At 34.3% G+C, this 14,222-nt stretch overlaps 1 protein-coding gene across 1 annotated transcript in view; it reads left to right on the plus strand.

Annotated features, from left to right (window-relative positions):
* Positions 1-1,457: 1,457 nt before the first annotated feature.
* LOC100448597 (solute carrier organic anion transporter family member 1B1) overlaps positions 1,458-14,222 on the plus strand; it is a 95,174-nt gene continuing 82,409 nt past the window's right edge. Inside the window, exon 1 of the mRNA XM_002823010.6 lies at positions 1,458-1,606. Within this exon, the coding sequence (XP_002823056.4) occupies positions 1,523-1,606 (84 nt within the window). The 5' untranslated portion in view covers positions 1,458-1,522. The remainder of the gene's footprint in view (positions 1,607-14,222) is intronic.

Genomic DNA, 14,222 nt, shown 5'->3' on the forward strand with positions numbered 1-14,222 from the left:
AGAGTTCTATATTGAACAATTTACAAAAATATTGTGACCAGAGGCACACAGGCACATAACTAACCCCACATCTCTCCAAGGAACAATGGCTCAATATTTGCTAATTCAGTGTTCCCAGCAACTTTATAAAACATAACTACTGCAACAAGTATCAACTGTACATATAATATATATTAGACATATTGTATAATTAGTGCCCTATTAAAAATCATGTATCTATGCTGTGTCTGCTTATATAGATATCTTAGATACATAAATATGTATTGTTTACATACATAGGAACAAGAATGTATTTCTAAAACTCCATGAAGAACACATTATATTCTATATAAAACAGTCAGTTGAAGTAAAATGTTAACTCATTTTACTAGTCTTTAAAGTAGGACTTTAATGACTCTCAAAATAACAATTTCTCTTATACATTGACTCCAAAACTTTAGTTGTTGAATTTATTCTACAGATATGGCCACATAAAACCAAAATGGCATATGATGATATATTAAGAACATCTTTAATATGAAATGATTAGATACAACCTAAATGCTGATGAATATAGAACCAGTTACATATATTATGGACAACTTAATACCCTGCTACCATAAGAAAAATGAGAAAGACTTATTAATATAAGGTTAAGTATATAGAGAAGATAAAAAGGTAGAGAATGATGTTTAAGGTATACTACCATTTGCGTTGAAAAGGAAAATATTATGTACTTAATGAAAAATCCACATTATATTTCCGGATAATGGGACAAGAGTTAGAGGAAGAATCTTTGTTTTATTTTTTTAATTTGCATTTTCAACTAAATGCATTTTCTCTTGGAAAAGAAATGAACAAAATCAAAATAAAGTAACATCATGATGGTGGTAAGGTCAAGCAATACCAGAGTTGCTCTGAGAAGTACTTGGAGTACACTTTGCTCTTTTTAACAAATCCAAATTCTGTCTGCTTTTTGAGCCTGATTGCAGTGGTGTCTCCTTTGTAAAACTGAGGCCACTCTAATTTAATTCTTTATATTATTTTTGTATCCGTTTTGAATATCTACTCTGTGCAAAGGGCTAATAGGCACATTTTAAAACTAGAAGGATAAAGAAAACATGTATTTGCTTTTATAAATTTCACAATATAGGTGTATAGAAGAGATAATAATTTAAATTTCTATAATTTAAAATGTTCAAGTAATCTGGTGTGTGATTCTATATTACTTACTTGTTTCAAATTTCTCTCCACAAATTTATTTTTCTATTAAATTATAATCTCCTTAGGCTAGAATTTGTGTCTGTCTTTCCTACTTTTGTGTCCAGCATTGACCTAGCAGAGTGGTCAAGACATAGTAGACCCTGAATGAATGTTATTGAATGGTTGATTGATTGATTGATGATCTTGTGGCTTTTCTTATTTCTAAATTATATATTGTAAAAATAAAATAAACTATACTTTTTCTTCTTTTATAGGTGGTTGTTTCAAACTAAGCATCAACAAAAATTAAAAACATTTGTTTGATATCAATATTTCAATCATGGACCAAAATCAACATTTGAATAAAACAGCAGAGGCACAATCTTCAGAGAATAAGAAAACAAGATACTGCAATGGATTAAAGGTAGAATAAGTTTTATGTTTTTGAGCTAAAATAAGTAAATAAGAAACTTTAATGTATAGAAAGGCAGGTTGTTAAAAAGAACATTATATTTCAAATTATAATTTTCAATTGAAGCATATATTGAAATATTAACATAATGATTCATACCTTGATTTAAACCAGTCTTTTAATCTGATTAAGTATTTCTTTGGTGAAATTTTTGATACCTAATAGTTTATCAATGTAGAAAATAGAGAAATACTTTGATAGCTTCTCTTTGGTTTTGGATTGATCACGAGATATTTATGAATGTGATTAAAATAAAAAATGCATAATGAATAGTATGTTAAAATTCTTAGAATTCACTTATAAACTTAGAATATTAATGTCTTGGGACTCACTTTGTGATACTGACTTATTTAAAAATTCTTTTTTTAAAAACAAAAAACAGCATTTAAAAAAGTTCTGATAAGTAATTTAGGCTCATGGAACAGAGGTCTACGATAGTCAAAAACCTGGCCAAAAGACCTGTTTGATGATTTAGAAAAGCCATTTAATTTTTTCATTTGCAAGCTGGTAAAAGTAATTATTCTGCCTTTTGCTTTTGACACGAACTGTATTAAATGATGCAGTTGAGGTATTAAGTGATGCTGGCATTTTTATAAACAGGAGTGAGTACTCGTAAGCACAATGCTAAATGGGAAGCCAAGACTCAGAAAAGTTAAGAAATTTACCTGAAGTCATTGACGTTGTGAATTGAAAGCCCTGGAACCCAAGTCAAAGCATTTAAATCCCCATACGGAAGTCTTGAGGAAATCAAGAAATAAATCAGGGTCACCTTTTATCAATGTTTTAAATTTTTTATGTAGACAAATTTGTAGTCTTATACAGCTGAATAAAGACCACCAAGATTAGAGTCAATTATAATAATGTTATAAAAGGTTCCTTTTAGCTTCTTCCAGGGGACATAAAATTTGTTTGTTTTCTGAGATTACTGATAAAGCCTTCTCTGATGAAATATTTGAGTAATATTTAGGCCGAATGGCAGTCATAAGGAAAAAGTATTGGTTAATGCAAGTGAATTATGTTCTATATTCTAAGGGTAATATAATGTACTGAATTGCTTTCATTTTTAAATACTGAGTGTTACAGTAATTTCACTGACATGTGCATAGCAAAATGGCAGCAAACTGCCTGAAGCAATAAAATTTCCAGAGTGATCCCTTACAGCATATCTGGAGAAGCTGGGAGTTAGGGAATTAGCAGTGTATGGAAAGGACATTAACTGCAGCCCAATAAAGAAGACCAGAGCTGGAGGAAGATACTGGGATAAGATTGGCATCACTAATGCTGGTATTTCAGAAACATCGCTAAATTGGTTAATCATGTCTACAAGTGATATTTAAAATAATATTTTCACTAACTTAAATTGTTAACATTGATATGTTGTTGAGAAAGAATATTAAACTCAACAATCATTTTACAATAATTCTGTAAAGACTTGTCTGCCTGTAGTTGAAGTTTGTTGCATTTCTGAGCTTACTTTTTATTCATGAGGAATGAAAACATAATGGGAGAAAATTTTTTAAATAAACGGTATTTTAATTTTTTATGAAGTTTGGGACTTCAAAGTATTAACAAAAGTTGCTGAAAATATATTGACTTTTACTTTCATTAAATTACATTTTATCATCTAATTTCTTAATTTTCTGTATTTGAAATATTATGATTTAGAGATATCTCTATAGATAGAAAGATAATGAAAACATAATAGTAAAACAAATGTAATTCAGGAGCATAAAAAAAGATGAGAGAAACCTTAATAATAGTAGCTAACATTTATCAGCATTTACTATACGGCAGACATTGGTTTAGTGTTTTACTTTTGCTAACAGATTTTTTCCTTACCACAATTCTATCAACTGGATGCTATTATCTCCCCTTTTCAGATGAGAAAACCTAGATATATACAGGGCAAATGTCTTCTCCTAGGTCTCAAAGTTGGTAATTGGTACACTGAAGGTCTGAACTCAGGTAATCTGATTCCAAATCCTATGCTCTCAACTCTATTCCATGTTGCTAAAATAAATGTGGATTTTTGTAATATTAGTACCCTCAAGATGTTATGGCAAGCAGGGTTTTATAAGTGGTCTCTTCAATAACTTTCCTCATTCCATACTTCTAAAAAATTATCTTAAGGTTAAATTATTGAGTGTCAAGCAACCATGGATTCTAACACTTGCTAACATGTATGCACACACCCAAATATACATGTTGTTACTGACTTACATATACAGACTCAGCAGGTGGCAATGTATAAGTGCAAATTGATAATGTGTCCATGTAAATACAAACAATACTTTGAGAAATCAAATATTTGGATTCTTTTCTACCCCTTCTCCTCAATTTTTGTACTGAACTAAATACATTACATAGAACCTGCTAGTATATGCTTCATCATTACACTCGTCATTTCTTCTCTTCAAATTTATACTCAACAAGATACAGGAGAAGATTTAAACACAATCCAAAGAAAACAGGAAAACAATTCAAGAGTTTAAAGATGACATAGTCATTTTAAGAAAGAATCAAAATTAACTTCTGAAATTAAATATTTTACCACAGGAATTTCATAATACAATTATAGTAGTTAACAACAAAATAGACCAAGCTTAAGAAAGAATCTCAGAGTTTGAAGATTACCCCTTTGAATCAACACAAGCAGACAAAATTAAAGGAAAAATATTAATGAACAAAACCTCTGAGAAAAAGGGATTATGTAAAGAGACCAAACCTGTGACTCATTGGCATTCCTGAAAGAGGAGAGAGAGTAAGCAACTTGGAAAACGTCTTCGAGGATAAAGTCCGTGAAAAATTTCCCAGTTTTGCTAGAGAGGTCAATATGCAAATTCAAAAAATTCAAAGAATCCCTTCAAGATACTATAAAAGATGGCCATCCACAAGACATATAATCATCAGATTCTCCAAGGTAAACATGAAAGAAAAAAACCTTAAAGGCAGCTAGAGAGAAGGGGCAGGTCACTTACAAAAGGAGCCCCATCAGTCTAACAATAGATCTTTCAGCAGAAAGCTTACAAACTAGAAGAGATTGGGGACCTATTTTCACCATCCTTAAAGAAACTTCAACTAAGAATTTTATATTCTGCCAAACTAAGCTTCATCAGTAAAGAAAAAATATTATTTTCAGTCAAGCAAATGCTACAGAATTTGTTACCATTAGACCTGCCTTACAAGAGATGCTTAAGGGAGTCCTAAACATGGAAAAAATGATACCTGTCACCACAAAAATAGACTTAACTACAGAGCCCACTGACGTTATAAAGCAATTATGCAATCAAGTCAACATAATAACCAGCTAATAACATTATGACAGAATCAAATCCTCACATATCAATATTAATCTTGAATGTAAATGGGTTAAATGCCTACACTTAAAAGGCATAGAATAGCAAGTTGGATAAAGAAGCAAGACCCAACCATTCTGTTGTCTTCAAGAGATCCGACTCACATGTCATGACATCCATAAGCTAGAAAATGAATAAATTGAAATAATATTTATCTCAGAGTTGTCAGGATATTTATAAGGTGCTTAGCACAGTGTTACATAGAAACTCAATAAATTGGAAAGTTCCAACATAGTAGCATTATAGTTGCTGCACTTTTTTTGAGACAGGGCCTCTGTCACCCAGGCTGGAGTGCAGTGGCATAATCTTGGCTCACTGCAAACTCCACCTCCCAGGCTCAAGTGATTCTCCCACCTCCTGAGTAGCTGGAATTACAGGCACATGCCACTTCGCCCAGCATTTTTTTTTTTTTTTTTGTATTTTTAGTAGAGATGAGGTTTTACCTTGTTGCCAGGCTGGTCTTAAACTCCTAGGCTCAAGCAATCTGCCCGCCTTGGCCTCCTAAAGTGCTGGAATTACAGCTATGAGCCATCACATCTGGAAGCTGTTTCTTTTTAAAGTGACTACATTAATTTACTTGATCATGAGTAATACGTAAATGAAAATTTGAGAATACATTCGCTCCAATATTTGGAATTATGTGACTTCTAGATTTTTGCAATTTAAGTAGACATAAAATGGTACTTTTATTTTGGTATTTGTTTGTGCTCCTTGATTCTTATAAATATTATATTATTGTGAAATCCATTGCTGAATGCAAGTGGTGCTGGTTACATTTGCCTATTTCCAAGTTTTAGTACGTTTATTTTTGAAATATATTTTATCAGTTTAAGGACTTATTTGTAATATCTTTGTCTGGCCTTGGTATTAGGGTAATGTTGGCCTCAATAAATGAGATAGGAAGTGTTTTTTTCTGCTTCTAACCTCTGGAAAAAAACTGTAGAGAATTGATATAAATTAATTCTTAAGTATTTGGTAGAATTCAACAGTGAAACCATGTAGGCCTGTTTCTTTCTGTTTTGGAAAGTTATTAAAATCAGTTCAATTTCTTAAACAGAAATAGTCCTTTTAATATTGTCCATTTATTCTTGTACAAATTTGGGTAGATCGTGTCTTTCAATATATTGGTCTATTTTATATAGGTTATTATAGTTGTAGGCAGAGTGTTGCTTATAGTATTCCTTTATTATCCTTTTCATGTATATTGGATCTATAGTTATGTCCCCACCTTTATTTCTGTTATTAGTAATTTGTGTCTTCCCTCATTTTCTTAGGTAACCTGGCTGGGTCAATTTTATTAATCTTTCTAGAGTATTAACCTGTGGTTTTGTCAATTTTCTCTGTTGATTTCCTGTTTATAATTTAATTGATTTCATGTCCAATTTTTATTCTATTTTTTCTTGTGCTTACTTAAAATTTAATTTGCTTTTCTTTTTGATTTTCCCAAGGTGGAAACATAGATATTGATTTTAGAGTTTTCTTATTTTCTAACATATGCATTCAGTGCAATAAATCTCTAAGTCTTTATTTTGCTACCTTTCACAAATTTTGATCATTCGTATGTTTAATTTTATTTTCTTCAAGATGTTTTCAAATTTTTCTTCAGATTTCTTTTGACTCATAAGTTACTTAAAAGTGTGGTAGTTAATCTCCACATATTTTGATATTTTTCCAGTTTTCTTTCTGTTATATTCTAGCTTAATTTCATTGTCGTCTAAGAGAAGACACTATCAGTTTAAATGTGTTCAGGTGTGTTTTATGGCTTAGGCTGTGGTATATTTTGGTGAATATTCCATGTAAGCTTAAGAAGAATGTGTATTCTGCTGTTGTTGGATGAAATAACATATAGATGTTTATTATATCCAGTTGATTGATGATGTTGTTAAGGTCAATCATGTTCTTCCTGTTTTTACCAGCTGGATCTTTCCATTTCTAGAGAGGTGTAGAGTCTCCAAGTACCATAGTGTATTCATTTATTTCTCCTTGTATTTCTACTGACTTTTACTTCAGATAGTTTGCAGCTCTGTTGTTTGGTGCCTCCATGTTAAGAAGTATTATGTTTTCTTAAGAATTGACCCCTTTATCATTTTGTAATGCCCCTTTTTTACCTCTGTTAATTTCCTTGCTTTAGAGTCTGCTGTGTCCAAAATTAATTTAGATTGTCTTGCTTTGTTTTGGTTACTGTTACCATGGAATGTTTTTCTCCACTTCTTTACTTTTTTAAAAAATCACACTTTAAGTTCTGGGATACATGTGCAGAACGTACACATTTGTTACATAGGTAAACACATGCCATGGTGGTTTGCTGCACCCATCAACTCGTCATCTACATTAGGAATTTCTCCTAATGCTACTCCCTAGCCCCCAACCCCCAACAGGTGCTGGTGTGTAATGTTCCCCTCCCTGTGTCCATGTGTTCTCATTGTTCAGCTCCCACTTATGAGTGGGAACATGCAGTGTTTGGATTTCTGCTCCTATATTAGTTTACTGAGAATGATGGTTTCCAGCTTCATCCATGTCCCTGCAAAGGACATAAACTCATTCTTTCTTGTGGCTGCATAGTATTCCATGGTGTATATGTGCCACATTTTATTTATCCAGTCAATTATTGATGGGCATTTGGGATGGTTCCAAGTCTTTGCTATTGTGAACAGTGCTGCAATAAACATACATGTGCATGTGTCTTTATGGTAGAATGATTTATAATCCTATGGATATATGCCCAGTAATGGGTTTACTGGGTCAAATGGTATTTCTGGTTCTAGATCCTTAAGGAATTGCCACACTGTCTTCCACAGTGGTTGAATTAATTTACACTCCCACCAACAGGGTAAAAGCATTCCTATTTCTCCACATCATCTCCAATATCTGTTTCCTGACTTTTTAGTGATCGCCTTTACAACTGGCATGAGATGGTATCTCATTGTGGTTTTGATTTGCATTCTCTAATGACCAGTAATGATGAGCTTTTTTTATATGTTTGTTGGCCGCATAGATGTCTTATTTTGAGAAGTGTCTGTTCATATCCTTTACCCACTTTTTGATGGCATTGTTTGTTTTCTTCTTCTAAATTTGTTTAAGTTCATTGTAGATTCTGGATATTAGCTCTTTGTCAGATACATAGATGGTAAAAATCTTCTCCCATTCTGTAGGTTGCCTGTTCACTCTGATGATAGTTTCTTTTGCTGTGCAGAAGCTTTTTAGTTTAATTAGATCCCATTTGTCAATTTGGGCTTTTGCTGCCATTGCTTTTTGTGTTTTAGTCATTAAGTATTTGTCTATGCCTATGTCCTGAATGCTATTGCCTAGGTTTTCTTCTGGGGTTTTTATGGTGTTAGGTCTTACATTTAAGTCTTTAATCCAGCTTGAGTTAATTTTTGAATAAGGTATAAGAAAGGAGTCCAGTTTCAGTTTTCTGCATATGGCTAGCCAGTTTTCCCAACACCATATATTAAATAGGAAATCCTTTTTTCATTCCTTTTTTTGGTCAGATTTGTCAAAGATCAGATTGTTGCAGATATGTGGTGTTATTTCTGAGGCCTCTCTTCTGTTCAATTGGTCTATATATCTGTTTTGGTAAAAGTACCATGCTGTTTTGGTTACTGGAGCCTTGTAGTATCATTTGAAGTCAGGAAGTGTGATGCCTCCAGCTTTGTTCTTTTTGCTTAGGATTGTCTTGGCTCTATGGGCTTGTTTTTTTTGTTTTTTTGTTTTTGGTTTTTTTTTTTTTTGGTTCCATATGAAATTTAAAGTAGTTTTTATCTAATTCTGTGAAGAAAGTCAGTGGTAGCTTGATGGGGTTGGCATTGAATCTGTAAATTACTTTGGGCAGTATGGTCATTTTCACAATATTGATTCTTCCTACCCACGAGCATGAAATGTTTTTCCATTTGTTTCTGTCCTCTCTTATTTCCTTGAGCAGTGGTTTGTAGTTCTCCTTGAAGAGGTCCTTCACATCCCTTGTAAGTTGTATTCCTGGGTATTTTATTCTCTTTGTAGCAATTGTAAATGGGACTTCACTCATGATTTGGCTCTCTGTCTATTATTGGTGTATAGGAATGCTTGTGATTTTTACACATTGATTTTTTGTCCTGAGACTTTGCTGAAGTTGCTTATCAGCTTAAGGAGATTTTGGGTTCAGACGATGGGGTTTTCTAAATATACAATCATATCATCTGCAAACAAAGACAATTTGACTTCCTCTCTTCTTATTTGAATATCTTTTATTTCTTTCTCTTGCCTGATTGCCCTGGCCAGAACTTCCAATACTATGTTGAATAGGAGTGGTGAGAGAGGGAATCCTTGTCTTGTGCTTGTTTTCAAAGGGAATGCTTCCAGCTTTCGCCCATTCAGTATGATATTGGCTGTGGGTTTGTCATAAATAGCTCTTATTATTTTGAGATATGTTCCATCAGTACTTAGTTTATTGAGAGATTTTAGCACAGCTCCAGTGTGCAGCTCCCAACAAGATCAACACAGACGGTGGGTGATTTCTGCATTTCCAACTGAGGTACCCAGCTCATCTCATTGGTACTGGTTAGACAGTGGGTGCAGCCAACAGAGGGCAAGCCGAAACAGGGTGGGGCGTCACCTCACCTGGGAAGTGCAAGTGGTCAGGAAACTTCCTCCCCTAGCCAAGGGAAGCCCCGTGAGGAACAGTGCATTCTGGTCCAGACACTATGCTTTTCCCACAGTCTTTGCCACCTGCAGACCAGGAGATTCCCTCGGGTGCCTACGCCACCAGGGCCCTGGGTTGCAAGCACAAAACTGGGTGGCTGTTTGGGCAGACACTGAGATAGCTGCAGGATTTTCTTTTTAAACCCCAGTGGTGCCTGGGACACCAGCGAGACAGAACCCTTCAGTCCCCTGGAAAAGGGGCTGAAGCCAGGGAGCCAAGTGGTCTAATTGAGTGGATACCACCCCCACAGAGCCCAGCAAGCTGAGATCCACTGGCTTGAAATTCTCCTTGCCAGCACTTTAGTCTGAAGTCAACCTGGGATGCTCGAACTTGGTAGGAGGAGGGGTGTCTCCCATTACTGAGTCTTGAGTAGGTGCTTTTCCCTCACAATGTAAACAAAGCCACTAGGAAGTTTGAAATGGGTGGAGCCCACCGCAGCTCCACAAAGCCCCTATAGTCAGACTGCCTCTCTAGATTCCTCCTCTCTGGGCAGGGCATCTCTTAAAGAAAGGCAGCAGCCCCAGTCATGGGCTTATATATAAAATTCCCTCTATCTGGGACAGAGCGCCCGGGAGAAGGGGCGGCTGTGGGCGCAGCTTCAGCAGACTTAAACTCTCCTGCCTGCTGGCTCTGAAGAGAGCAGTGGATCTCCTAGCACCATTCTCAAGCTCTGCTAAGGGACAGACTGCCTCCTTAAGTGGCTCCCTAACCCCTGTGCCTCCTGACTGGGAGACATCTCACAGCAGGGGTCAACAGACACCTCACGCAGGAGAGCTCTGGCTGGCATCTGGCGGGTGCCCCTCTGGAATGAAGCTTCCAGAGGAAGGAACGGGTGGCAATGTTTGCTGTTCTGCAGCCTCCACTGGTGATACCTAGGCAAACAGGGTCTGGAGTGGACCTCTAGCAAACTCCAGCAGACCTGCAGCTGAAGGGCCTGACTGTTAGAAGGAAAACTAACAAACAGAAAGGAATAGGATAAACATCAACAAAAGGATGTCCACACAAAAACCCCATCTGAAAGTCACCAACATCCAAGACCAAAGGTAGATAAATCCACAAAGATGAGGAAAAAACTAGTGCAAAAAGGCTGAAAATTCCAAAAACTGGAATGCCTTGTCTCCTCCAAAGGATCATGTTTACCTTTAATCCATATATGTTTATATATTTAAAGTGGGTTTCATGTAGACAACATATAGTTGGTTCTTGTTATTTGATCTACTGTGTCAATTTGAGTCTTTTAATTAATACATTTAGATCATTTGTGTTAAAAGTGATTACTGATATAGTCATGTGTCATTTAACAACAGGAATACATTATGAGAAATGCATTGTTAGATAATTTTGTCATTGTGCAAACAACTTAGCGTGTGCATACACAAACCTAGATATTATAGCCTATTACACACCTAAGCTTATGGTATAGGCTATTACTTTGATGCTACCAAAACCTGTACATTATTGTAGTTTACTAAATACTGTAAGAATTACAACACAGTGATACTGGTCTATCTAAACATATCTGAGCATAGAAAAGATAAAGTAAAAATATGGTATTATAATCTTATGGGACAGTAGCATTGTATGTGCTATCCAACATTGACTTAAATGTCATTATGACGTGTGTGACTGTAGTTAGATTAATATCTACCATAGTGGTTGCCTGGGCGTTTGCAAGATAAATTTACAAATAATTCAAGTCCACTTTCACATGACATCACACCGCTTCATGGGTAGTGTGAGTACCTGATAATAGCAAATTATTTCTAATACTTTCCTTCCATTTCTTGTATTGTTATCATTCATTTCAATTTTGTGTCAGTATACATAATCAAATACATTATAGATATTATTTTAAAAAGTTATGTCTTAGATTAAGAATAAGAAAAGTAATAATTTATATTTTATGCTCACTTATTTCTCCTCCAATGTTTTCCTCGCTTTAAGTAGATCTGAGTTTCTGATTTATATTATTTTATCTTTCTGTAAAGAACTCCTTTTAACATCTTGCAAGGCTGGTCTAAAGGCAAAACATTTCTTTCATTTTCATTTCTCAGAGGAAGTTTTATTTCTCTTTCATGTTAGATGGATAAATATACACGGTATGGGGAAGGTATTTTTTCCTCTGTATTCTTTTGGGATTTTTTTCCTTTGTCCGTGATTTTCTATAGTTTTAAAATGACATGACTAGGTGTAACAACTTTTTGGGCATTTATACAACTTGTTATTCTATGGACTGCCAGGATCTCTGGTTTGTTGTCTGATATTAATTTGGGGAAATTCTCAGTTGTTATTGTTTCAAATATTTCTTCTGTCTCTTTCTATTTCTCCTTCTAGTGATTCCATTATGTATATGTTATACCTTTTTTAGTTGGCCCACAGTTTTTTGATACTTTGTTCTGATTTTTTGTCTTTGTTATTTTTATTTGCTTTTTAGTTTTGCAGATTTTAATTCATATATTCTGAATCTCAGATATCCTCTTTTCAGTCATGTGCAGTATACTGATGTGTTTACCAAAGGCATTCTCCATTTCTGCTACAGTGTTTTGACATTATCATATTTTTTAATGAAATTTGTGTCTGCTTACATTGCTCTGTTCTTGCACGCTTCTTTGTTTTACCACTAGAATGCTTAGCATATTAATCACAGTTGTTTTAAGTTCTCAGTCCAATAAATCCAACATCCTTTCTATATCTGAGTTTGGTTCTGATTCTTGCTCTGTCTCTTCAAAATTATATATTTTTTTTTTATTTTAGATGACTTGTAATATATTCTGGATATCCAGACATAATGGATTGAGTTTTGTAAAACCTGCTATACATAGGCCTTTAATAATTGTTACTAAGGTGTGGGAGAGGAGAGGCTTTTTTTTTTTTTTTTTTTTTTTGCCTCTGGACTGTAACCTTCACAAGTGTTTTTTAGTATTTTTTTTTTCCTTCTTAGTGAGAATGGGTTTGGTAGAGTGAGATGGATTTTCGTATTTTCCTTCTGTCACATGAAGAGTAGAATTGGCTGGAGCTGGGTATTTCCTTTCCCTCGGGTCAGTTAGGCTTTAATAACACACCATCTTACGAGGCTCTGATAAACTAGTTCTGCCTAAGGGCAAGCACTACAAGTCCTATTAAAAACAGAGGGCTCTGGTCTATTTCCAAAATGAGTCTTGTCCCCTCGTGCTACTGAAAGAACAAGATAATTTTTCTCCAACACTTACTATAAGAACCTGGTCAAGCTCCTGGAGGGAAAACTCAAAATGTGAAGGTCACCGACTGCGTTCCCTTGGAGGGTTTAGTGCTCAGACTTAACCACACTGAGTGAGACTATAGCAGTTTATCAATTATAATGAAGGTATTTCTACCTTGGCACTGGTTCCTGTGCAGTTTCTGTTCATGAGTCTCTACTGCTATAAGCTGTGAATCTTTGTAATGACCTATTTGTCTCTCCAATCTTGAAGGCAGTCGTTTGCCATTGGTCCTCACCTCTTTTATGGATCCATAAAGTGTTGTTGCATTTTAAATTGGTTCAGTGTTTTTCTTGTTGTTACTATAAAATGGCAAGCTCCAAGCTCTTTGAAGTTTTCCAGAGCCTAGGAACCAGAAATACCAGCATATATTTTTTATTGTATTTTCTTATCTCGTGTCTTACAGTTCTACATTTTACTTAAGATTTCATTGTGATTTCTTGATTAATACACAAGTTATTTAAAAATAACATTTTCTTCAAATATTTGGAGATTTTTCTTAATAAATTTTTTGCCACTAATATTTGTCCTAATTGCATTGTGGAAGCTATGACAACTAATTTTTGAAATTAGTTGAGACTTCTCTATGTCCTAGTACATCACTGATGTTTGTAAGTCTCCCTGATGTACTTAATAAAAATGCATATTCCATATTCTTTCAACTGCTGAATGTATAATTTTATATGTGTCTGAGAGGTCAGTCTTGTTAATTGTGTTATTCAGATCTTCTATGTCCTTGCTAATATTTTAACTATTTCACTTATCATAATTGAAAGAAAGATGTTGAATTTTTTTCTTACAAAAGAAGTTGTATTGATTTTTGCTTGTATATTTTGCAACTAATAAGTGCATTATTATATAACCGTTTTATCTTTTAGGATGATATAATTCAATATGTGGAGGACTTCTCTATCCTTAATGATGTTTCTATGTCTATTTGGGCTATTATTTATACACCTATAAAATTTTCTCTTAGTGGTTGTGTTTTCTCATTATTTTACTATCATCAGAATTTCTTCATGATTTAGGAGTATCTCTTATAAAAAGCACAGAGGTAAATTTTGAAGAAAAATCCAAATTAAAAATTATCTATCTTTAAACTAGCAATTTTGTCCACTTATGTTTATTGTATCTATTGATATAGTTAGACTTGTTTTTACTATCCTAGATTATTATGCCGATTTTCCCCTTTTTTAATGCTCCCTTAAAATTATTTCTTATACTTTTTGAGTGTATATGCCTATCTGTCTCATAACAAGACAAACATTCCAGCATGATTCTATGATCTGAATGTTTGT

This window comes from Pongo abelii, chromosome 10 (genome assembly GCF_028885655.2).
Source record: "Pongo abelii isolate AG06213 chromosome 10, NHGRI_mPonAbe1-v2.0_pri, whole genome shotgun sequence".
Taxonomy (NCBI): Eukaryota; Metazoa; Chordata; class Mammalia; order Primates; family Hominidae; genus Pongo; species Pongo abelii.